The sequence below is a fragment of the Eleutherodactylus coqui genome, chromosome 8 (assembly GCF_035609145.1).
Source record: "Eleutherodactylus coqui strain aEleCoq1 chromosome 8, aEleCoq1.hap1, whole genome shotgun sequence".
Classification (NCBI taxonomy): domain Eukaryota; kingdom Metazoa; phylum Chordata; class Amphibia; order Anura; family Eleutherodactylidae; genus Eleutherodactylus; species Eleutherodactylus coqui.
The window spans coordinates 67711834-67739341 of NC_089844.1; the positions used below are offsets into that span (position 1 = coordinate 67711834).

The 27508-nt window shown below is 42.1% G+C and overlaps 1 protein-coding gene across 2 annotated transcripts in view; it reads left to right on the forward strand.

Annotated features, from left to right (window-relative positions):
• ZNF385B (zinc finger protein 385B) overlaps positions 1-27508 on the forward strand; it is a 621952-nt gene that overhangs the window by 331484 nt on the left and 262960 nt on the right. Inside the window, exon 4 of one of the 2 annotated variants that reach the window (XM_066575763.1) lies at positions 27138-27146. The exons of the other annotated variant lie outside the window; for it this stretch is intronic. Within the exon in view, the coding sequence (XP_066431860.1) occupies positions 27138-27146 (9 nt within the window). The remainder of the gene's footprint in view (positions 1-27137; positions 27147-27508) is intronic. 2 annotated transcript variants of the gene reach the window in all.

The window sequence follows — 27508 nt, forward strand, 5'->3', positions numbered from 1 at the left end:
CGCCCGTGGACGTCGGGCCTAAAAGATAGGGGAAGGGAAACATTCTCTTTATACTTTGCATAGTAGGATTTTGATAATGTGCTTGAGACGGCAGGTAATATCCAAGTCCCCCATGACTGTCAAACGAATGCAGGGCCCCTTTTCGAGCTGTCTATAGTTTTTCAATGGATGGTCATAAACAAACTGTGTCTTTTGCTAGGCATCTGCATGGAATTTAAAGTTCCCAGACTGCAGGTTATTATTGAAAGTCTCTTGAGGCTGAATGCATTCTTTCCAATTATGTCATTATATCAGGCGATTGTTATTTATGCAATTCCGTAATATATTCTTTAAAGCGGTTCCAAGGTGGCGTTTCAGTCTAATCTCCTACACAACATGCGTGATTTGCCTTGCCAGCAAGTGCATTTCCATTCTACTGTCAGGGTAAATATATCCCATACGTAATACAAGATATTACCATCAGATCTTGTGTTCAATGCCACAAAGATGCTAGTTTACAAATCATCCCGACAATGTGTTTAATATGTTGCGTTTGGCATCTCTGAATGATTTAGCATTAGTAAGTGACTTGTGCAGTAATTAACAGCAGTATCACTTTACTTTAAATCCCACATGGAAGCAGGGTCATTAATAATAGCGTCAGTGAATGAAAAGAATAGGAGCTTTTGTTTCACAGCTGTTATCAATGTGTTTCCATTCAAGACATTATGCAGTTTTCATAATTTAAGACTATTATGCCGCTAAAGCAAAGCAAATAAAATAACATGGAATAGCAAGTGGTGAGTGCAGGGAACGTTATTCTTCATACGGGAAACGGCTGCGCTAAAAGCTTTGGGGAATATCACAATCTTTGCAAAAGAAAAATAGTTTGAAATACAATAAACTTTTTTAATTTAATAATAATGATTTTTATTCATGTAGCGCCAACAAAATCCACAACTCTTTGTAAATCACAGGGTGCTTAAAGAGACAAAGTCAGACATTACATACACACAAATGTCTTTATTAACCCTTTCCAATTCAATTTGTATCCTGGTTTTCCTAGGGGGCTTACTCTTTTTCTGCTGTTATACAACGGCGCTATATGCTGGCTAAAGCCAGTACTGCATGAGGTAACACATTGGATAGGCTCTGATAGCAGAGAGGCTGGCAATATACAGTAAGAGAACCCCGAAGGATGTCTTCCAACATCGGAGCTGTACAGCCTTAAATCATAATGTCTTCGGAGTTGAGACAGTGGATTGGAAAGGGTTAAGGAGAAAAGGGTGACATATGAGGTACAAGTGTTCGTTCTGTACAAAGGTCTGGTCATGTTATATAAATGGGGTAGTATACAGTATGTTGACAAAAGTATTGGGACGCACATAAAAGGTGATCAAATTCAATTTTATTCAGATTTTTCAATACAGTGTTGAGCCACCTTTGACCTCAATAACTGCAGTAACCCTCCTAGGTTGCTTTCGACCAAGTACCGATAGTTGTGTGGAGGGATCTGCCTCCATTTCTTGAGGGGAGCTTCATATAGTGATGCAGTAGATGATAGGTGTGTTGGGCGTGTGCATGAATACAGCGTTCTAGTTTGTCTCAAAGATGCTCGATGGGATTAAAAATTGAGAAATAGACTTTGGGCGGGTCAATTAAGTTTGCAGACATTCTGCTCCTCAAGCCCAGCCTCAACACTGTGTGCTGTATGACATGGTCCTTGGTCATGTTGGTAGAGGCATGGAGCTATACCAAATATTTCCACAGGGTATGTAATGCCATATTGTCCGGAAAGTCTCTGTAACCATTGGCATTGAAGGTGGATTTCACTATAACCAATGGCCCTGGTCCTTCCCAGCAGAAACACCCTCACACCATAGCAGAACCTCCTCCAAACTTCACTGTTGGGAAAATGTAGTCACATCGAAACCGTATTCCAGGCAGAAACCACACCCAAGTGCGGCAATCAATTTGGAAGATGGTGTGCTGTTATTCAGCTGTCCTCAACATTTTCTTTCGCTCAAGAATGACGCTCCAAGCACCATAGCAGGTGCTTCTGTACATTGACTGCTGTGATGTTGGGTGCAGCCTCATGTCCATAGTAACCCTTTGCATGCAGTTTCCTATGTTCTGATGCTAATGGATGTTCCAATAGCCTCTGAGCCCTCCTGAGCATGTTTTTTGGCATACGATATACGTGATGCCTTCACAGCTCGTACAAGACATTACGTTCTGTCAGTTTACGAGGTCTAATTGAGCATGGCTGCACTGCACACACCAGATGTTTGCTGTTTCTAAATAACATTGCCAGCAGTGGACTTTGGAAGGTCCAAAAGCGCTGCAATATATCTTGTTGGGATTCTGTCACTTTACACCCTTGTGGCATTCTGATGGTTTCTGTACTGGCATATGCCTGTGTGATACTTTTCTTTAAACCTATTGCTCACACCTCAGACTTGCATATTCCCTTTACCTGACAGCACAGGATTGGTGGGGGTCCCAGTACTTTTGTCAAAATAATTGTGCATAATGCTATGTGAGCCAGTTACCAGCCAATATCAAAATATGAACACATAATAAATTAGTATGTATGGGTGAGTGGGGTACAAATATCAGGTTCGAATGGAGAGTGTAGAAATGGGGAAGAGTTAGATTAGAGGATTTGATTGGCCTCCTTAAGGGAATGTGGTTTTAGGGCATGCTTAAAATTATGGGTGTTGGGAATTAACTGGAGAATTGACTGGGGTGACGCATTCCAGAGAACTAGAGCAGCTCAAGAGAAGTCTTGGAGACTGGAGTTTGAGGTGCACACTTAAGTGTAATTTAGCAATAAGAGTTTTAGCTGTTTCTTTCATAAAAAAAGGACAGATTTTAGAGATGTTTTTGAGGTACAGGTGACAAAGTGATCCGTTTCAACCCACTATATGCCCTCAAGTGAAATACAATCAATTTAATATTAAAGGGGTTGTCCCGCGACAGCAAGTGGGGTTATGCACTTCTGTATGACCATATTAATGCACTTTGTAATATACATTGTGCATTAAATATTGGCCATACAGAAGTTATACACTTACCCCCTCCGGTGCTGGCGTCCCCGTCTCCATGGCGACGATCAAACCTCTTCTGTGGTCGCACGAACAGTCGGGCTTGCGCAGTGAGGAATCCTCTGCTGGATGTGTCCGGGCTCACGAGCGGAGTCCTGGCTCCTCCCTCTTCTCCGCGTCATCGTAGCTCCGCCTCCATCACGTGGTGCCGATCAGCCAATGAGGTGGCTGTAATCGGCAGTGGAATGCAGACTGGAGAAGAACATCCACAGTGCACCATGGGAGAAGACCCGCGGTGCACCATGGGAGAAGACCAGCGGCGCCATCTTTGAAAGAAGAATCTTCAAAACTGCAGATCGGGGATCCAGGTAAGCGAATTTTTTTTTTTTAAATAACAAATGGATGTAATTTAACTGTCTGCTAAGGTGGGGTCTGTGGGGAAAAAAAATTTTAGGTTTCGGCGCGGGACAACCCCTTTAAGCAAAAAGTGGTCATACTGTAATAATGAAATGGTTTATACCATCACCTACCCCTATAATGTATTATAAGGGTCCAGATGTTCTCTCACTGCTTATTCTCATGTCTTGTGGGAAGGTAGGGCTTTGGATTTGTTTCCACTACTTTGTTTGCATGGCAAATATTGCACTGGAACCCTCCATCAAACAGAAGCGCTACCAAGCAAAGAGTAGGTAGAACCATTTTCATTGCAAACAAAAAGACAACGTGTTTCATTATTTCTTCATCAGATTCATAGCAAAATTGATAAAATATAGACATTGAAGCATATGACCTGGAAATAGTGTAAGTATCACTGAGGTCATAAAACTAATTCTGAAGAATCATAGTGAGGAGAAATAAAACAGCCGTTCTGTATCAGTAATACTATCCTCTTTGTCTTTTTACCTTTTTGGGGTCTTATATATTTATTAGGCAGATATTATATTAGCTGACTTTTAATTACGCAATTTTGTGCTTTTCTATATGGATTTCACCTTGTAAATTATGTATACATTTGTTTTTATAACCATAGTGATGCTTGAACGTTTTCCAGGACACATGCTTCCATTTAATGTCTGCATTCTATTATTTTCACTACAGACCTGACAAAGAAATGAATTCAAAATTGAAACATGTTGCTCTTTGTTACCATTAAAAATGTTCCTTCCTACATCTTGCTTGGCAATGCTTCTGTTTGACAGCATGTTCTATCCTATTATCTTCTACTGCATGTCCAGATTGCTGGTCAGTGCTGAAGGAGCTGCAGCCATTGATATCTCATCTAAAACATAGATTTCTTCTTAAAGGGGTTTCGTCATTAAAAAAAGAAAATTCTATACTTATCTATTCCTCCCCAGCAGAAGCATAACTTGAAGTTCCTGGGCCCCAATGCAAAACCTGTAACAGGGCCCCCAACTATAATGCTTTATTTATAGTACTGGGCTCCCTATATGGAGAAGAGAGGTCTTATGAGCTACCTAAGGCTCCTGGGCCCGGTGCAACTGCATCCCCTGCATCTTCTATAGTTACGCCAGTGCTCCCCAGGCAGTCTACTCACCACATCTTCTACTCACGGAAGATCTACTTCCCCTGGCTCCTGCACTCCCTGAGTCACCTCACTGCAAGCCAGCTGGATGCTCTTCTTCCTGTTATACAGCGGCTTTCTTCTTCCTGCAGGTCAGTGTAGGCTACGTTACAGCGATGTAGCATTCGCTGCCTAGCAGGGAGTGCCAATGCTATGTCGAGCTAATGCCGAGACTGTGGATGCACTTTGTCTCGCGGCATTAGTATAGTAACAGTTGTGGCGAGACAATGCGCATGCACAGTCTCGGCATTATCCAAGCATAGCATTCGGCGCTCCCTGCTAGGCAATGAACGCTATGGCACTAGTGATGTAGTGTACAGTACCCTGCAGGAAGAATACCAGCAATGTACGTAATGTCACCGGAAGAAGAATCCGGACGGCTGGAGATAATGTGACTGGGGACTGCAGGAGCCCGGAGAAGATCGACGGGAAGAAGGTGCGGTAAGTAGACTGCCTGGGGAGGAATAGGTAAGTATTGATTTTTTTTGTTGTTGTTTTTATGACAAAACCCCTTTAAGGTTGTGCCTAATTTGCAAAAGACTATTAAAAGGAGTGTAATTTCACACTCCTGCCTTCCCATTGTCCCTGATACCTACCAGGTTTCACTCATTGGCATGCTTGTGGTATTGCCTTGCATTCTTGTTTGCTTGAAGAAAACTCCAGCAGTTTTATACACCCCCTGGGAAAGGAAGAGGCCAACATTAACCCATGTGTTACTTTGAAGCCACCAAGACTACCTCAATGGTACAACACCTATGAATTACTCTTTTCAGCTAATTACAGCAAAACCTGTTTTTAAGTAAATCATCTCCATCTCTTAGATCAGTTTTCAGGGATGAAATTGTAATATACTCACTATAAAGGGATAGACTGAGAAAACTCATTTTTAAATATCATAAAAGGGAATTTGGGACTTTGATTTATTAAACAGAGAGGAGAGCAGCTGCAAAGAATGGCTCTCCCCTCGGAGGACCAAGCAAGTCAGTAAATTACACAAGTATTTCACTGATTTCTACAGGAACAGTGTAATGCTTCTTTTCTCCTGTAGAGGCACTGCAGATAAACTGAATCCTTGCTGCATGGTTTCTCAGCGGTTAACAGTAGATCCTACCATTAGGACATCCTTTGACCTGATGGTCAGAAGATCATTCTAAGAAAAAAAAACTGTCAAAATCAGACAACCAGTTATTTGAGTTTTTGCTAAAACTGTATAGGACACATTGATAGAACAGATTCTCCACTATACTTTCAATGACCATATCTGATGATTTACCACATATCTACCTGCTAATAAAATTATATATATTTATTGAAGAGAGCAAGTGTAATCAACATGGATAGGGCTGTGAGAAAAATCCTTTCTGAATCAGTTGTCTACTAATTCCAGACTTCATTAGCATTTTTCATCTCATCAAGGAAATTTACTAAAATTTCATATTGATTTCCTCACACACATAAATGCATAATGCTGGACTTCTACTTTAACCTTTTCATGACCAAGTCATTGATGCTTCTGTGTCTGGGTCACATTCTACTGTTCTGGTATTCCCACTTTTCAAAATTTCTAAGTGGGGTGACATGAGAAAAAAAAAATACCCCAGCACCACTTGGGAGAGGGCGTGTTTTTATGGCGTTCACAGTGCAGTTACAATAATATGTTATCTTTATTTTTTATACAATTACCAAATACCAAATTTATATAGTTTTTTTATACAGTACTAATTTTTATATAATACTGCTTTTTATACTCACCCTTCGAGAAACCAGTGGGCGCCCGCAGGGTGACTCTTTTCACAGGGCTATATGTGTGTGCTTTCTCACTGATTTCTAGAGTTTTGTTTAGCTTTTAATATTTTCATTTATTTTTTTAATAAGTAAAAAACTTTATTAAAAACTTATTTTTACTTTTTTTCTGTAGTCTCCATAGGAGATTTGAACATGTAATTGTTTGATCGCTTTCACTTTTGACTGCTTTTACCGGCATTCTCTTAAGACCTGTCACAGGTCCAAGGCTGTCATGGCAACCAAATGGTACAGCACAGTATTATCACAGTGGGGCTTTTTGGGGAACAGAGGGAACCCCCTCCTTCTGTGAAACCATTTAAATGCTGCAGTACTGTAAGTGTCGAGCACAGTATTTAAAGCACTAACGACAGGAACTGAAGATTTCTCTAATCTCTGGTCATTATCACCGAGTATCAGATGTATTTACAGCTGACACCACGGTTCAAAGTGGTTGTGATTACCAATGTAGAGAACTACAGTTCCCATTAGTGCTCTCATCTTTCACATTGTCCCTATATGCTTGCTTGCCCCTCTATTACAAGGTTTATGGTAGCGCAGTACTTATTCCATGTCTTAAAACACAACACAAGTTAGTTACTTACTCTAAGGTCCCCCTACCACCCTACCAGCTACCTGAACCATGCAGGTTCAATCCCCGCATGGTTCAGATAGCCGGCTCATGTTTGACTCATCATTCTTAGGTTCGTAAATGAGTATCCAGCTTGGTGGGGGGGTAATAAATAAATTACCTGAAAGCGCTGCAGAATAAGTTGGTGCTATACAAATGAAAAGATTTGGATGAAGGAGGAGAACTAGGGTTGCCAACCATCCAGAAATGAATTTTCAGTGTCCATGAAAAGAATCAAGTGCATTTTTTTTTTTAGTTAGTTCGCACTTGAGCAGGTTATTATGATTAGAATTATCGTCAGTTTGCAGCTCACAGTAAATGCTGCTAATGAGTTCATATCAGTATCCGACCTAAAAACATATATCACTTATAATCTTTATCAGTCATTATGATTTTTCAATGTGTCCATAAAAAATGTTGTCTGTCCATGGTTTTTGATAAGTTGCCCAGAAAAAAGAAAAACTCTAGTTGGAAACCATGGGGAGAAGCAGGTAGAACTGGAGATAAGAGGCATGTAATGTGTGACCTCCCAAACTTCAGGGATGAGATGAGGTAAGAACCATGTGTTCAAGGTACAGGACATCACACAAGCATGAGCAGAGTATCAGGAGCAGGGTCATTAAGGAGCCAGAGCCATTTCAGCTATAGATTGTACATTAGTAAGTATGTAAACTATTATTCCAGTTTCCAGTATAAACCATGACATATACTCGAATAACATCTGGGTAATCATTTTACCAATCTCAGAAGGATGGAAGGCTGAGTCATCTTTGAGCCGGCCACCTGAACCATACGGGGATTGAACTTGACGTGATTGTTCCCAGTAATAGAAACCAAGTAATCTTGTAGATAAAATACATGATGTTAAAGGGGTTGTCCCGCGCCGAAACGGGTTTTTTTTTTTTTTAAACCCCCCCCCCCCGTTCGGCGCGAGACAACCCCGATGCAGGGGTTAAGAAAACAACCCGCACAGCGCTTACCTGAATCCCGGCGGTCCGGCGTCTTCATACTCACCTGCTGAAGAAGGCCGCCGGGATCCTCTGTCTCCATGGACCGCAGGGCTTCTGTGCGGTCCATTGCCGATTCCAGCCTCCTGATTGGCTGGAATCGGCACGTGACGGGACGGAGCTACACGGAGCCCCATTCAGAAAAGAAGAAGACCCGGACTGCGCAAGCGCGGCTAATTTGGCCATCGGAGGGCGAAAATTAGTCGGCACCATGGAGACGAGGACGCCAGCAACGGAGCAGGTAAGTATAAAACTTTTTATAACTTCTGTATGGCTCATAATTAATGCACAATGTACATTACAAAGTGCATTATTATGGCCATGCAGAAGAGTATAGACCCACTTGCTGCCTCGGGACAACCCCTTTAACCATTTCCAATCCAATTTGTATCCTGGTTTTCCTAGGGGGCTTGCTCTCTTTCTGCCATTATAAAACGGCGCTATATCCTGGCTAAAGCCAGTATTGCATGAGGTGACACGTTGGATAGGCTCTGACAGCAGAGAGGCTGGCAATATACAGTAAGAGAACCCCGCCGGACATCTTCCAACATCGGAGCTGTACAGCCTTAAATCATAATGTTTTCAGATGTCAGACAGTGGATTGGAAAGGGTTAATGCAAGCTTTCAGACTTTTACTCTCAGTCCTTCATCAAGGCATAATGAAATGGATCCGAAGAGTCATGCATATATATACACACACATACTTATGACAAGGCACATAGATGGCACATTGGTGAATAATTTGCACTTAATGGTCCCTAAGTTGGTAAATCTTAGCACAGAAATACAAACATCTGTAAGACGTCACTGATAAGGGAGTGGTTTATGGCCCCTAATTTAGTGTTGGGGGGGAGTTTCACCAGGCCATCAGGGTTATCTGTGCTATAGATATCTCACACTGCCCACTCACGCATGAATCCTCGTGAACAATTTAACCCTCTATTTAAAGTGTAAAAAGTTGTTATGAATTTATATTCCCAAATTCTTCTATGGCTTTTTGACTTGAAATTGCCTTTCAATATCATAACTTTCATATCTTCTGTCATGTCCATGACTGGAGAAATGCTACAGGTAATTCTGTCTTTCTCTGTTTAATTGTGTGGTGATGAGACCTCATCCTCGCTTTCAGTTTTTGCCCTGTTTCCCCAACATAAAGGCCCCCAACAGGACATTCACTGCACAGGATCAGGTAGAGAACATCAGACGTGGAACATGTGAATATCCCAGGGATCTTATAGTCCTGCTGTGTGTTGGGGATTCGTATCCAGTCAGTATATGTGAGCAGGTCTTGCAGCTCCTTACATTGCGGGGATAAGTTTATTTTTGTGTGTCAGAGGGCAATGCACTCCTGATTATAAAGTTCCTCAAATTTGGAGGTTGCCTGTAACACAGAAGTGGAGGGTCCGAGAATATGGTTTTCAGACAGTCATCCTTGTGAAGGGTATAATGGAGTTTCCTTACGGTTTTCCTTAGTACCTCTAGCTGCGGATTGTAAGTCACTACTAGAGGTACATGACCCTTTCCTTCTTTCTCTGTGTATTGGAGTAGTTGATTTCTGGGTATCCTGGTGGCTCTGCTGATTTGGTCATCAATTGAGGTGGGATGGTAGCCCTGATTCAAAAATGTCCTTTTAATATGGTATAAATGTTTCTCTCTGTCCATTGGGTTGGAGCAGATCTGGTTGTATCTGATGGCCTGGCTGTAAATGATGGACCTTTTGATGTGTTTAGGGTGGAAGCTGTCCTATCTGAGGTATGTGAGCCGATCAATCGTTTTGTGGTTTAGGGATGTCTGCATTGAGTTGTTTGAAATGTTTATGGTGGTGTCCAAAACGTTGATTTCAGTATACAAGTAGCTTAATGTCAGGTTTATAGTAGGGTGGAATGCCTTGAATCTCTCATGGAATTTTATTAGTTCTTGTTTGGAGTTGGTCCAGATGATTATGATGTCATTAATGTAACGGAAGTAGGCCAGTGGTTTGTTGGGGCAGGAGGCGAGAAAGTTACTCTCAAGTTTTGCCATGAAGAAGTTGGCATATTGCGATGCCATTTTACTGCCAATGACGGTCCCGGTGAGTTGCAGGAATATCTCATTGCCAAAGGAGAAATAGTTGTGTGTGATATAATGTCTGCCATTATAAAACGGCGCTATCTCCTGGCTAAAGCTAGTACTGCATGAGGTGACACATTGGATAGGCTCTGACAGCAGAGAGGCTGGCAATATACAGTAAAAGAACACAAATAGACGTCTTCCAACAGGTCGTGAGCTAGGGCTTAGGACTACATTTCTGCTGCCCTACCACTCTGCACCACATGAGGCCCTTTGTTACTTGTATCATGTATTTTGCAGCAGTTTTCTTCTTCTGCAGGCTCTCAGCCATAGAAGGGGCAGACACTATGTGCAATAATGTTCTCCCACAGTCTAGAGCACTGCCTACAGTCCTCCATTCCGCGGATGTACATGTAGAGGGTATGGGGTTACAAATCTCCCTTTATGCCCTAACTCATCTTCATACTGCTCTTCTCATTGAGCTGTTGTGAGTAACATAGTGCATATGTAATGCCGTCTGCTAGTGAAAGTTGAATATAACATGGGAGATATTAACCTCTCTCCAATAGATGACGGAGAGCCTTGCATAGGAAGAGGAGGAGAATGGAAAGCTCTTTAACAGCTCTAGCATCTGCACTTCACTGTTGGCTGGACCAGTCCTGTCATACTGTGCCCTATGTTCCACTTGAGAAAAAAACGGCAGAGAAAGCAAGGGTGGACTCACACGGGCGTTTTTGCAAGAGCAATACGCAGAGAATAGAAACCATTGATATCAATGTGTTCATTCTCATTTCACAATTTTGCGTGCACAAAAAAGTAGGACCTGCTCTATCTTTCTGAGCATTTGTGCACCAAAAGAAGTCTATAGTCCCCATAGAAGTCTATAGGAGGTGCACTAGTGTGCGCGCAAGGTGCACACAGCTGCGCAATATGCCGTGCAATTCCATGAAAGAAGCACATCTGGAACTCATTAGGCTTACTAGTTATTAAAATGGGGGGTGTTTGTTTGCCATGTGCAAATGTACATGTCCGGGGTGCACAAAAAGTACAGTAAGATACTTCCGACAAGCTTTCAAAAAAAGCCTTGTACATAGCGCAAATACATTACACTGAGGCATGCGCAAAAACAAAGAGGGTCTAAGTGTATATATCACAATGTATGTATGTGTGCGTGTCTGTGTGAATGTGCTGCATGTATATATGTCACAGTATATGCGTGTCAATGTACAACATATATATACTTGTGTTACAGTGTGTGCGTATATATTTTTATGTACGTATGTACTATGCTAGTATAAATGTGAACCCCCATCTTTACAAAATCCTGCATTCACCCCAACCCCTACCCACAATTCTGTGCATAATGATATTTCTAATGAACTAGCAAAGTATTCTGATCAAAGTCCTTCACATGTTCTCCTGCCCTCCGTACTGGGATCAGTCATCTGCTCCTTCATGAGGACTTCTTCACACGACCGTGTTTGCGTGGGTATTTGCATGGGCAAAATTGACACACACTAAACACAAAGACATTAATTTCAATTGATTCGTTCACACGAAAAAAAGTAGGACCTGCTCTACTTTCCTGTGTTTTGTGTAGCAATAATCCCATAGAAGTCTATGGGAGGTGCACAAGTATGCAAGGGGAAGGGTGAAACACTGTGCAAAGTGCGAGGGAAAAGAACACATCTGGACCTCATTAGGCTTAAATAGCTACTTAATCCAGTGTTCCCCAACTCCAGTCCTCAGGGACCGCCAACAGGTCATGTTTTCAGGATTTCCTCAGTATAGCACAGGTGATGTAATTATTGTCGGTGCCTCAGACATTACCACAGGGGTTCTTACTATAGGAGATCCTGAAAACATGACCTGTTAGTGGTCCCTGAGGACTGGAGTTGGGGACCCCTGATTTAATCCATTGAAAGGGTGTGTCACGCATATGTTTAAACTGGCCTTGTGTATGCAAAAAGTACAGTAATATATGCTGGCATTCGCGCAAATCAACCTTAACAACCTTGTTTATGCGCTGGGGTGAGCGTTTTTGTGCATTGGATCATATGAAGCCGCCCTAGACAGCAGCCTGTCTGACAACTGCAACTCCTACCAACACACACAATACAGAGTATCTATGATGTATACACTATGGGTTATCTTTCGGCATGTACGCACCCGAACTTGTAACGGTTGACTCTCCAATGATCCAGCACCTTGCTGGCCCCGAACACACCAGATTTCTACTACACATCAAGATGGACAAAGATGAACTGACTGTACATTTTACCGTACTTCTTTTTCTCTCATGCACCATGTTAGGCATGTGAACAAGGTGTACAGGGATATTTAAATCGTTCGTTCTCATCATTATCATACTTCATTCCTGTTTTTAGCCCTGTACTATACTATGCATTCCATATGCCAGAAATAGAGATGCCGGAGCAGCTCTTTATATAGCATGTCAAAATAACTGCTCTGATCCGTCTAGAGAAAATGCTAATGAGACTAAAAGTCAGGGAAGTTTTAACTGAAATGCATCAGATTAAAATATCTCATGTCATTTTCCTTGTATGTCTTTTGGGCAGGTACTACTTAGGGCCTCCTTCGGCCCTAACAACATCAGATACTGTCCGTGGCATACATTCTAGTAACACTTGATACACTTCAGCTGGTATTTCCCTCCATTTATCCTGCAAATGTCTGACAAGTTCTCTCAGTGATGCTTTGGCCCATTCACATGTTGCAGCCGTGCTGAGGCCTGTACCTTTTCTGCAGGCCAGACCAGGTTTTGGGTGTGCCCTTGCTTCTCTGGGAGCTGAGGGGTGTGGTAGCTGCAGGAGGAAGGTCAGTCAGCACCTGGTGCTGAGTAGCCTGGCTCCTATTTAAACAGGGCCAGCACTATCTCCTGTGCTGGTCAATCACTTCAGTTGCATTTTGGACAGCACGGAGCAACACAGCTTGGTGGAAGCTCTCCTTGCAAGCTAAGTTTTTTTCTGTTTTGTTTGGTTCTTTTTTGCTTCTATTCTGTGCTGGGGCTCCCTGATAGGGACTTGTTGGTGGCCAAGGCACGCGTGCGGGCTCGCACTTGTCAGAGCGATCGGTCCGCCGAGTAGGCAGGGCCCCCTCCCGGGTTAGGGGACTATAGGGAGAGTATTCCCCATAGTGTCATGTTTACTTTGCACAGTTGTGCCTTTGATTTATGTTATTGAGGTTGCAAGTCCACAGGACGCAATATCACAATTGTGCAAGGAGAGTCATCATTGGACAGTTGAGCAATGGAAAACATTCTATGGGGGGACAAATCATGCTGCTCCATCTTCAAATCAGATGGATGTACCCGGTGGGGAGGATGCCTGGGGAAGGCTTTTGGCTGAGTGTGTTGTGCCAACAGTTAGGTACGATGGAGGTTTCATTATGGTCTGGGGATGTTTTACATGACATGGTCTTGGTCCATTCTTGTAGTGGCAAAAACCCTGAGCACGGAGGTGTACCTTGACATTCTAGAGAATAATGTACTGATGACAATGTGGCAATACTCTGGAAATGATCAGCTATTCTTATGACAAAACAATGCGCCTTGTCACAAATCCAACGCTGTTTTAGATTGGTTCAGGAATATGAATGTTCTAAGATTAGACTGGCCTGCATAGAGTCCCGACCTAACCCCTACTGAACATCTTTGGGATGACCTGGAACATTGTGTTAGAAAAATCTGTACAGCATCCATTTTCTTAGAGAGAACTCGCCAGATGTTTGCAGGATGAATGGAGGGAAATACCAGCTGAAGTATCTGAGACATTAGCATAAAGTATGCCATGGAGAGTATCCGATATTATTAGGGCCCAAGGAGCACCACTAAGTATTAAAATTTGTAAATAAATGCTACTTTTGATTCTTGCTCGAGTGTCCAATTACTTTTGGTAGGATATTGTATATGTCTAAATGCTACAATGGAAAGCAGTAGGAAAGGGTTAAAGCATCTATCTTACAAAAATCATCTATCACCTATCCTCAAGATAAGGGATAAATGATTGATCACTGGCGTTCCAACCACTAGGACCCCAGGGATCCGGGGAACGGTGCACCTCAGGTACATACTCCACATTCCTTCTGCTCCTTTGTCTCTCAGTTTCATGTCTGAATCAAGCCCAATATGATGAAAGTTTCAGATTGCAACCAGGTAAACCTTTTTTAAGCTAATGACTGCCATCCACTTTTTAAATCCAGCAATCGCTTCATTTCCATGGCAACCACAAATGTAACAACAAAAGACTAGCTTGCCTATAATGACAGCTAAAATAAGTGTGACAGTGATTGTGGTGATTGGTAGTAATGAAATCAATAATAGCACCAGGGTTCGAACTGTTAGAGAAGAAGGCTCAGTACTTAGCACTCGCGCCACATTTCATAAACAGGATGGAAAATAAGACAAGGGTAATATTTTATAAATGATATATTGTATTTTTTTATTCATTGTTCCCTGACTACAAGGCAACGGCAAAAAGAATAAATATAGCTTGTCAAAAGTAGAAGTGGTTTGACATATTTCTCCATCGCTGGTAGGTGAAGGCTTCATCGTCACCGCTATGAATAATGCATACACTTCTTACTTTTTTGTGTTTTTTTTTTCCTGTAATCAATGAAAGAAAGAAAAAATAGAACAAAAATGAGTAGTAATGATAAAAGCTCAGAACGGTTTGGAGCCGCGTTCTTTCTATAGGACAAGCTTAAAAATTATAGAGTACAGATTGCCTTTGCTTCATGGATGTAGAACACGATATCCTGCCCTTGGCGGATGTGTACATGGACCTCTGTATTGTATTATCCAACACTACTTTGACACATTATGTCGTCTTCTCGATTCACATCTAAAGCTGCATCAAAATATTACAATTTTTCAGAAAAATGTATTGCGGTGAACTCAGTTATCACTTAGCAGTCTAGTGAAGCAATGGTGTTTGTCACCTTGCTGAATCTTCTCGACCGTCAGCATCCAGATGTGTATCCCCAGCAAGTACTGAGGAAGAGGTTCACCAACCTCGAAACGTGTATACTTGCTGGTTTTCATCAATAAATAGAGAAGTTTGGCTATATACAATCTCATGTAATTATGTAAATGTTCAGGAGGATGCGCCACACACCCCAAAAATTGCTAACTCTCTAGATGTGTGTACTAACTAAGGATGATAGAAAAATGTGCAGATAAACATTAAAAAACAATCAAAAGAAAGCAGTGTGCTTACTAAGGGGCATTTCCTTCAAAGTATCATTTATTGTTGTTGCTGTTATCCATGTGGTTGTTCATGACCCTCGGGGACCCTAATGGCGAGCTCCTTCCATGTTTTTTGGTTTTATAATTTATACATGTATGCAATTAGCATTTACACTAAGATTGACACAGTAATGGAGGTGCAAACCAGCAATCAATATTAGCAAACTTTACTCCACCGGAGGCACAAAGCTTATCAGTTACAATAATGGTGTAGACCAGTGTTTCTCAACTCCAGTCCTCAGGGACACACAATCGGTCATGTTTTTCGGATATCCTATAGTAAGAACACCTGTGGTAATGTCTGAGGTACCGACAATAATTACATCACCTGGGCCATACTGAAGAAATCCTGAAAACATGACCTGTTGGGGGGCCATGAGGACTGGAGTTGGGGAACACTGGTATAGAGCTTTGCAGTTCTAGTCTCTCAATGAGGGCACTTAACTTAGAAGTGACAGGGAACAATAAACAGTCTCTTAGGAGGGCACACAACTAGAGATGAGTGAGCACCCAAAAGCTCGGGTCCGCGTTATTCATGTCGAGCTTTTCGTAAAATTCGAGAGCTCTACACAAGTAACGAACCCCATTGACTACAATGGGAGACTCGAGCATTTCTGTATGTGGGACGCCGGGTCCCGAGCTTTTTTTTTTTTTTTTCTTGGTTCGTGTTTCTCTCTCTCTCTCCCCCTTCCCCTCCCTGCCAGACCAAAAATTTTCAAATGACGCGCGCTGCGTCGTGGCAGGGAGGGGCCAAAACAGGCACGTCACAGCGGGGCGGAGCCAAAAGCTGGGGCGGGGTCGAACGCGATTTGATGCTCGTTCAAGTAACGAGCACCATAGAGTACGCTAATACTCGAACGAGCATCAAGCTCGCCAGAGTATGTTCACTCAACTCTACACACAATGTTATGGTTATAGTCTTTTTGGAGCACGTGCAGCTATATGGTTGCAATATATTTGCAGGGCACACAACTTGACGGTTGTTAGGAGAGACAGAGCAGTCTCTAAATACAGCTTTCCCCATAACCTCAACAGGTGGTTGCCAACGATAATGGGAACAGTCTTTTGGCATTGTCCACAGTACAACTCAAGTAGACGTTCTCAGAACAAGTGCACATGGTCTACAGTAATACTCACAGCAGGCGGTTACAGCGCTTCTAGGCTGGTTAGGTCAGTGTCCCAGGTTACTCACTCCATGCAGAGTGTTTTGCTTTGCAGCCATCCATAATGCAAAATATAGGCTGAATGTAGTCCACAACCACTTGCAATTTACAGGGCCATGTCTACTCAAGACAGCTCACTCTATAACTACCAAGGGATATCAGGGTCTTGGCATCTCTCCAGCAGGCTCAATCCTAACCATGGATGATTCTCACTATTGACTACAGCTTATAGTACAGGACAGGCGCTCATTATTAATATCATCACTATAAACCATAAAAGAGGTCTGTCGGCAGTTTTGACCATGCAAAGCTGCTAACGACGGCAGGTAGATGCCTTGGTGAGGAGTTTAAATATATCTTTGTATTATTAGAGTCACCCTGAAAACTAATTTTTATTCCAGAGTGCCCCGAAGGCAGTTCCTTGACCTGAAGTGCACTGGGCTCTCTATACTGAGTTGCTCCACAGCCCTTCCTTTCCTGAGTGACGGCTATAGTGTTCAACTGGAAGACGTCTACAGCTGTCAATCAGAATAAAAGTTTATTTTCATGGTGACTTTATTTATGCCTCTCCTGGGGTATTTATCTAATGCTGTGAGCAGTTGAGAATGGTCAACAGTAAAGTTGGATTTTGCACATAGAAATGTTATAGAGGACTACATAATTTACATGTAATGTAAGGTCTGTGGAAAGCTAGGTGCAACTCTTGGCTCCGTAATGTAGGTAATTTTCTTTACTGGATGCCACAAGTACTTGGACATAGCTGAACAGAATAGTTAAAGGCCAATCACAAAAAAACAGTTTGGGTACTCCCTGGAATGCAGTCAGTCTAATAGAATTCAGTAGCATAATAGTCTGCAGCAAGACCCGCATTTAATTCTCCCTAAGAGTGGCTTCACACGAGCGTGTTTTGTGTGTGCGTTCACATGTCCATGCTTTACAGGCGTGTGCCTGCAGAGATAGGACATGCGTGCACCATAGGGAATGCACAAATTGTTTTCAATGGAGCCGCACCTGTTGCCGGCGGCTCCATTGAAAACAATGGTCTGCCGGCACCCCTTCATTCTTTTTCAGGGAAGGGCTTTACATATAAGCTCTTCCCTGAAAAAAAAAGATTTTAGTGTAAAAAAAAATGCAGGCATTCTCTTCAATGGAGCCGCTATTGCTGCCGGCAGCTCCATTGAAGACAATGGTCTGCCAGCACCACTGAACTGTTTTTCAGGGAAGAGCTTTACATATAAGCTCTTCCCTGAAAAAGAAATATTTTAGTGTAAAAAAAATAAATAAAAGATATACTTACCTGTCTGCTGCTGCTGTGTGCCCTGAGGGGATAAAGAACACATCTGCGGCAGATGTTTCATTTATCCCCGCTAGTTAAAAGAATTCCCTGCTGCTACATCTGCCACATCTGTGGCAGATGCAGCAGAGGAATTCTTCAATTCTCTACCACAGCTGTCACACATGTCAGCTGCGGTACAGGATTCTGCTGCTGGCAACTGATTTCAGGGAAGGGCTTTAAATATAAGCCCTTCCCTGAAAATCAAGTAAAAGTGGTTTAAAAAACAAAAAAATAGATACTTACCTTGCTTCAGCTGCTTGGGCTCAGCCGCGTCTTCTCCTGTTGTTCCCTGCACTGTGGTGCTGATCTATCAGCAGGCGGCGATTTAAAATCCCTGCCTGCTGAAATAGCTGAATGTGATTGAGTGAGGTGCTCAGCCAATCACAGGCAGCTCTCCCCGAATGAATGATTTTAAATCCCCGTCTGCTGATAGATCAGCACCACAGTGTAGGAGACAGCAGGAGAAGACGCGGCTAAGTCCCCACAGCTGAAGCAAGGTGAGTATCTATTTTTTTGGTTTTTAAACCACTTTTACTTGATTTTCAGGGAAGGGCTTATAATTAAAGCCCTTCCCTGAAATCAATTGCCGGCAGCAGAATCCCTACAGCAGCTGACATGTGTGACAGCTGCGGTAGAGAATTGAAGAATTCCTCTGCTACATCTGTAACAAATGTGGTAGATGTAGCAGCAGGCAATTCTTTTAACTAGCGGGGATGAAGGAAACATCTAATGTAAAAACTACAGTATACTGTAAGACTGCAGTCTATTGTACAATCAGTCAAGCAAAGTTCAATTCCCCCAAGGAAACTAAAAAAAAAATTAAATACAATATTACAAATAGAAAATATTCAAAATTTAAAAGTTCTTCCCATTTTTCACACAAAAAATCTAAACAATAAAAAAATAAACATAATTGGTATCTAGGTATTGCTTCATCCGTAAAAGCCCCAAACATTTAATTAGCACATCATTTAACCCACATGGTAAATGGTGTAAAGAGAAAAATACAATGCCAGAATTTCAATTTTTTTAGTCACCTCATCTCCCCCAAAAGTTACTTAAAAACTGATCAAAAAACCATGCGTACCTTAAAATGGTAACAATTAAAAAAAAAACACTCAGTTTTCCCCACATAAAACAAGATCACACAGAGCCCCATCAACAACAAAGTAAAGAATTTATAGCACTTAGAATATGGCTAGAATTTTTTTTTTCAAAAGGTGGTTTTAATTTTTTAAATGTAGTAAAACCTAAAAAATTCTATATAAACATAGGATCACAATAGAGTTGAGCGAACATACTCTGGCGAGCTTGATGCTTGTTCGAGTATTAGCGTACTCGATGGTGCTCGTTACACGAACGCGCATCAAGCCGTGTTCGACCCCGCCCCAGTTTTTGGCTCCTGCCCGCTGTGACGTGCCTGTTTTGGCCCCTCCCCGCCACAACGCAGCGCCCGTCATTGGCAAATGAGAGAGAGACAGGCAGGAGAGAGAGAGAGGGGGGGGTAGAGAGAGAGGGGGGAGGGAGAAAGAGAGAGAGAGAGACACACACAAACCAAGAAAAAAAGCTCGGGACCCGGCGTCCCACATACAAAAATGCTGGAGTCTCCCATTGTAGTCAATGGGGTTCGTTACTCGAGTAGAACTCTCAAATTTTACGAAAAGCTCGACTCGAATAACCCGGACCCGAGCATTTGGGTGCTCGCTCATCTCTAATCACCATGATTATACTGACCAATAGATAAAGACAACGTGTCATTTTTTACTGCACCATGAACACCATAAAATCCAGTCCTCACAAAAATTGCTAAATTCATTTTTCTCCCATTTCACTCCACTTAAATTTTTTCTTGGTGTTTTTCAGTGCATTATATGGTATATTAAATAGTTTCAGTAAAAAATACAACTTGCCCTGCAAAAAAACTAGCCTTTATATTGCTTTGTTGGTGGAAAAATTAAACCTATAGGTGAAGATGAAAAGAAGGGGAAAAAAACCCCAAAAAACTAATTATCTAGTAGATAAAGGGTTAATAATGTATGCAGTGCCTCTTTATTGCTTCCCCTCCGCTAGATACGGTAATTACGATGAAAGGTTCTATACTACAACTTGTACGATACTACACTCATGTTTCCATTTTTAGAGGTTGGTATTTCCAGGTAAGGTTAATTTTTTTAGGACTCATTACATGAAAATATGTATTGGCTGGGGAATGTAGTTTGCTGAAGAATCGTATTACTATTCTGTACCAGGTAATTGGGATAGTTATACAAGATCAAAATGTTATGAAAAGATGGATGAATTGCTTATACTGGGATTCCCAGTGGAATTTACCAATTCAGCGTGTTTGCCATATTAATAAAGGAAACTGAGAAACTAAAGCGTTCTCTGTTCTTCATTAAAGTGAACTTAAGGCTTCACCACATTTGTATTTTGTGAGACTCGATATTAATTATATTTTAACAGGAGATATATTTGTATTATTTCTGCATGATTGATCAATAATAATATAAAAGTTCTGTTGTACAGGGCTCCATCTGTGATTCAACTGGGAGGGGATAACATTGGTTAATATGCCCATGCCTTAGATCAACTTTGTTTTTTAGACGAAATAAGCAGATTTTTCATACACATCTAGGTACATACTTTAAGGCCTCATGTCCACGGGGAAAATCAGGCCCGCCGCGGATTCTCCATGCAGAATCCCGCAGCAGGTCCCTCCTTTCCGGGGACATGAGGGTCCGGACGCTGTCGATCTTCCCTCCGTCGCGGCCAGATCTTCTTTCTTCGGCCCAGCGGATGTGCTCGGCACGCCGGCAGCGTGCTGCGCGCATGCGCCGGGCACTCCACTTTTTTTTTTTTAACTCCTGCTCTCCCGGGCTACCGCGCCGGATAGCAGAAATTCAGGTACGGGTGTTCCGCGGATCTAGACGGCTTCCATAGGCTTCAATAGAAGCCTGCGGGAGCCGTCCCCGCGGGAGACCCGCACTAAAATGGAGCATGCCGCGGGTGTTTTCCCCCGCGCCTGAAGGGAAAATGACGTCCGCAGGTATTTAACTACCTGCGGGTGTCCAATGCATCCCTATGGGGCGCGGATCATGCTGCGGATTTTAAATCTTATTTTACCAGTGGACATGAGGCCTAAGAAGGAGCCCCTGTACTATAGTGTATCAAAGTAAAATTATAATAGAGCTCTATATTCTGAGGCAGCCCTCCCACTACTTCTGTTGTGCACTCTCAGTAACACCAACCATTCCAGACCAGGCCAATGCTATGGAACCCATTATGAGAGTGGCCAAGCACTGAGCTGCTCCCTCATCTTCCCTTCATAATCAATAGAGATGAGCGAGTACGCTTGGATAAGGCAGTTACTCGAGAGAGAGCGTCGCTCTTCTCTAGAAACTGCATTTTTGTCCGAGCAGGGTGGCGGCGGGGGTGAGCAGGGGGCGGCAGGGGGTAGCCGGGGGGGAGAGAGAGATCTCTCTCACTCTCCCCCCCCCCGCTCCCCCCCCCCCCCCCCCGCCGCCTAAGCTACATACGATCCATGTGTTCACACTAGGCGCCAACCTCCAGCTTGTAGAGGGGGCACCAGGCAAATGTAGGCTGGAGGCAATCACTCCTTCTTGGCTTAACGAGACAGATTATCTTCCTACATGCAGCAGCGTCTTGCGGGGCTACATGAATCATCCTCCTCCTGGCTCTGGCTCCTACCCTCTGATGTTGTGTGGCACCGCTGATAGCCCATCGGCCCCCTTGCAATGCAGTTGGTTAGTTATGCCACTGTATTTACAGTACGAGCTTAGTTCTGGCATTGTTTCTTTGTACTTAGGTTGGTTTGTGTTAAATTTATCTTGTGTATTTATGTACTGATTTTGGTTCTGGTGCTGTACTTGTGTTATGATCTTGGTTCTGGTGCTGTATTTATACACTGAACTTGCTTCTGTATTTATGTACTGAGCTTGGTTCTGGTGCTGTACTTATGTTAACAGCTTGATTCTGGTAAGTATTTTTTCATGGAGCTGTTCTGGTGTGTGTGTATGCTACTATCCTGTAGTTTTATGCACAAACAGAATACAGGCAAACTGCCTAGCAATGGGAAAAATATATTTATTTCTTATGGGGGGGGGAGGGGTGAAAAAGAAAATTCTGCACAAGATGCCATGCAGCCTAGCGTTGGCACTGGTAGGAGCCTATTGTATGCAGATGTGTACATCTAAAGAGTTCAATGGGAGCTCTATACTTCATATGCACTGAGATCTGATTCTCCTCAACAGACTGTGTGTACATTACTGCAGATGTGACTTGCCTATATACTTACATTACCACTGCAAAAAATCACTGACCTCAGCTTTGTATAGCTTGTGATCACTGAGACAAGTGATTGGCTGCAGCAGTCAGGTTGGTCTATGGGCATATCACTGCTATAGTCACGTAAATGAAGCTCAGCGGGAGAACCAGAATGGTGGCTCTGGACCAGTGGGGCATTGAACAGGTCAGTATAGCGCCTTTTTCTATTCTATCACTTTTCCTACCTTTAGAAAATAATTCAGGCAATCTCTTTAACTCATTCAAGGGGACCTGGAAAATTGGAGGTCTGTCTCAGAAAAAGGGAACTCTTTCAAAGACATCTTATTAATTTACTAGCCGTATCCATGGTTCCACCCAGGTTAAAACTGAATTTAATGGAAAGTAGCTGTGCTTACAGTCCCTCCCGTGCCCCCTGCTTCTGTCACTACAGGGATGCATCTCCCACCTGCAGTGACATCACATTAAATGCGGCAATGGCCGCCCAATCACAGCAGCTACTCTATTCATTTCTATGGGGCTGATGGAAATAGCTGAGCACTTGTACTCTGTTATCTCTGGCAGTCCTGTTGAAAATTAATGAAGCGACTCTGCGCATGTGAGGCATGTCTCAGCAGTGAGACCCCCACCAAACAGGCTTTAATCACCTACCCTGTGGATCAGTGATAAAAGTCTATCTTGGTGCAACCCATTTAAGAATACTGTTTATCCCTATAGATATTCCCTTCCAGTTTAAATAGTTGAAAACTGTTTTGCAATGACTGTTAGCAAAACGCAGGGACAAACCTTAATGGTGGTAGGCGTGGGTTTGCACACAGCGTGGTTTTCACACAGTCACCTTTATGTGGTATGCTCATGAGTAAGTACAACTCATTTTAGCTGCAGTTTTTGCTACACTTTCGGGGAGGCAGAGGGGGGCGGGGCAAAGCCAGAGGTTGAATTAAGCAAAAAGGAAAAATCCTTTCTTTACATAGGATTAGTATAAAAGAAATAGACACTTTCAACCTATTCTAGAAACCAAAGCATTACTGTTATGGCTAAAATACATGTTTTTTAGTCTTTGAGTTTGTATGACTAAATTACAAATGTTTAAGTGTGAGCCTTTTCACAAACACAATCCACTAGTTCCTCTACTACAAGTTTCTTCCAGAACTTTTCCCTTTGCATAAACACCAGTGTTCTGAAATTTCTTACTCCACAGGCACTGGCGTCATGAAAAGCTGCAGTCACAAAATCTTTCACCCGAAATCTATGCTACTACATCTATTGCATGTCTACCTGTTTATGCATTTTGGTTCTATATAACAATGACAGTATCTATTTCTTTTATAGTAACCCTGTAATTTCCATTTCTTTTGTAAGCTTTGGCTTATAAAATACGGTTTATGAAAAAAAGCATGTCTTCCCTACCCCACTCCTTTTATGTAGTTCCCATTTTGTGCTTACACCCTACTGTACATTTAGCCCCTGGCTGCTATACTGCACACAAATATGGACACAAAAGTTGGGTTTACACGGGACGACCAGTGCCCGACAGCCATCCAGTGATTATTGGTGATGTGCTTTACGCAGGAGCAATAGGCATTCTGTGAATGGAGGCAGAGCATTCTGGAGATCACTTCTGTCCACACACTTTCATCCACTGTCATTCATAGATGATAGAACATTTGGTTCTTAGTTCAACTAAAAACCAAGTGGCTCTGAAGAGGGATCAATTTGTCGCTCGGTGCCCTGTCGGTGGCCATTAGTACAGGGGACAACTGTTACCCAAAACCACTATTTCCAGGGATGATTCAGGCAATAATTGCCCTGTATAACTGTACCTTGGGCCCGATTAATTGTTTTAAAATGGAGTCCATATGTGAGTTCTAGAACGTTTACTTTTTTGCCCCAAAATGATTGATTTATGAGTTGGCTTCCTTTTAAAATGAAAGACGTGGAAATACACTGTAGATCATAAAATATTGTGGTGGGAATTTCCTTTTAATGATTTTGGGGCATGTCATCTCTTGTACGGGAGGATTATATGATATTGCTTATTTATGTACTTGCCGCAGTGATAGTTGTTTGGACCGATTCATGCAAGGTTTCCAAATCATATGGTCTCAGTTGTGTATTATACCTATGATGACTGCACTGTAGAACACATTTTTTTCCTCTATCTGTTTTGATCCCTTCCATTGTTCTCAGTCACCTTTGTGACACGGAGATCAATAATATCAATCTTTAAAGACAGATCCACCTGCAGCTCTGAATGTTATATCACTGGTAAAAATGCATTTATTCCATGAACGGTGTACAAGCCTGGGCACCACTGGGGGTGAATACATAAACTGCTAAGATCAGACTGCTCCCTCCTTATGACATCTCTTGCTTCAAACAGTCCTCTCCTAGCTCATGCTGCCTGTGTTATACCCAACACTGTATATGAAATACCGTTCCTATTTATTACAGATCTCTCCCACTAACATCCTGTAATTTACCGGCTTTCTGATTCCTAAACTTTTCCCCATTGTCTTTAATATTTTATGTCTTGAAGCTATATGATGATATATTATGAAATGATTCCGGAGGAAAATAACTCAACAGTGTTCATTCAGGCAAGAAGTGAAGTGTCTATGAGACATCCTACTATACCGCCTTCAAAATACTTTAAGGGCATCTTCACGCAGGGCAGATTTGCTGTGGAAAATTTGAGTAAAATTCCTCAGCGGCAGATCAGCACCTTTTCGGTATAGATTTCCTTGAGGATATTGTCTATCTGGATTTCAGGACAGACTTTGATTCAGTTCGACATAAAGAGCTCCTAGATAAGTTATTGAAAATTGGACTAAATCCCTTGGTAGTTCCGTGGATTCAGAACCGGTTAAAAGATAGATATCAGAGTGTCGTATATTCTAAACAGGAACAAGTTACAAGAGGGGTCTATTCTGGGTCCTATTCCTTTTATTATGTTCATAAGTGACATAGGGGAAGGTTCAACAGGTAAAGTTTGTCTATTTGCTGATGACAGAAAAATGTGCAGAAGGGTTGATACTCCTGGTGATGACTTGAACATGGAGAATGGTTTTGTCTTACTGGATAAATGGTCAATACAATGGGAACTGTAATTTACTGTTTCGACATATATAAAATAATACACTAGGGGAGAAGGAATGCTCTAGTTGCGTATCGTGCTGACTGCCCTGTATCATCTCAGACTTCAGAAGAGAAGGATTTAAGGGTTTTGATTTCTGACGGCCTCAAAATGTGTCCACAATACGGTCAGGTAACAAAGAAACCAAGTAGGGCGCTTGGCTGCATAGCTAAAGGTATAACCAGTAGAAAGAGGGAGATTGTGATCCTGCTGTATAGAGCTCTGGTGAGACCACATCTGGAATACTGTATTCAGTTCTGGAGACCTCACTTACAGAAAAACATTGATAGAATAGAACGAGTCCAAAGATGGGCAACAAAAATGATGGAAGGTCTTAAGAACAAAACTAAACTTATCAGGAAAGACTTAAAGGGGTTTTGTCATTAAAAGAAAAATTATCTAAACTTACCTATCCCTTCCCTGTCTGTCTCCTTATCACATCTTCTCCTGGTTGAGCTTCTCCAGTGCCCCAGGTCAGCTCACTGCAGGCTGGGCCCAGCTTGTTATGAGGGCTGCTTATCACAAACTCCTTCCTGCTGGGTCAGTGAAGGTCACATCCCTGTGCTGTAGCTTCACTGCCTAGGAAGGAATTGTAATCTATTTCAGAGATAGCTCGCATGAGCAATCTCTGAAGAAGATAGGCAGTCCTCCTGCTGGCCTGTGAGCTGTGACGTAAGGTACATTGGCAGACTGCCAACCTAATGTACATAACCTCACAGGAAGGAGAAGAATCAGGCAGCTGGAGCTGAAGTGAGCCCCCGGACTGCAGGAGACAGGAGAATATGGGGGAGGTGAAGATCTGGTAAGTAGACTGATGGGGGAGGAATAGATAAGTATAGCATTTTTCTTTTTTAGTGACAGAACCCCTTTAAATAATTTCATCTGTGAAGCTTGGAGAAAAGAAGGGGGAGGGGGGAACATGATTGAAACCTTTAAATATATTAAAGTTATAAATAAGGTTCAGGAAGAAAGTATGAAGAAACTAAATGCTAGAACAAAGAGGCACAATCTAAATTAGTTGGGGGAAGATCAGAAGTATCATTAGGAAATATTATTTCACTGAAAGAGTAGTACAGAGGGTGGACAAAAATATGGAAACACCGTACAAAATGCATGTCTTATCTTAAATGGGATTATAAATCAATAAGACATGTAGAGACTGATTTGAAGTGGAGGTAATATGACACAGATGCTGTCGGGCAGAAGTGAACCTCTGCCTGAGCAACAAGTTCCATTGGTCAGGGGTTTGAGCCACACAGTTGCTGTTTCCATCTGGCTCCCAAAACCACCCAGAGTAGGGCAAGAGGTGAAGAAAACTGAAATTTGTCTGGAAAGCTCTCAGCCAAGCAATGATCAAAAGGGCAGCTCAGTGCCAATGATTAAAATCCCATGCATTTTGTACGGTGTTTCCATATTTTTGTCCACCCCTTGTAGATGCTTGGAACAGTCTTCCAGAAGACGTGGTTGGAAAATCAACAATATATGAATTCAACCTGTATGGTTTAAGCATAGATCTATCCTAAAAGAGAAATCAAAAATGAAACATGGACAAGAGACGTTCTGTTTCTGAAAGAAAAGAAAAAAGTTAAGGTTGCTAGAGGAAGGTGACTCAACATAGACTGTGCAAGTGAATGCAATTATAATCAAGCTACAGGAACTATACATAGAAAGTATTCTTAGCAAAATTTGACTGGCACAATAAATGAAATCATTTTTGTATTCATTTTACTTGTTCCTATTTCTTTTACACTGCTAAATACTAAACTGCTAACTTATGATTTTACGCACTAACATCTTCCTGAATGCAGATCTAGTTTTATGCTTAACACATTTCTCTTTCTTTTAATGCTACCCCAGGAATATTCGGTAAGTCACATTAAAAATATATTTTTTTAGTTCAGAATTTATGCTAACAGTTACAGTTACGGAGAGATATCATTGAAATATTAGGTCTTGTATGCGGCTGTATTTGTTGTTTGCATGTACTTCATATTGTCTTGTACAGTTGCCATCAAAATTAATTCAACTCCCACTTCAATTTAGGTTTATTTGCCAAATTTACAAACTTTCAGCTGTTTGCAAAAAACAATCAAACAAGAACGATTTAAATATCTCAACACAACTAAGGCCTCACGCCCACTAGGTAAATTGATTTAGCAAATCTTTCCGGGTGTCCCGCACTCGTGATCCGCGCCCATAGGGATGCATAGTAATTTTTCCCTGCCACA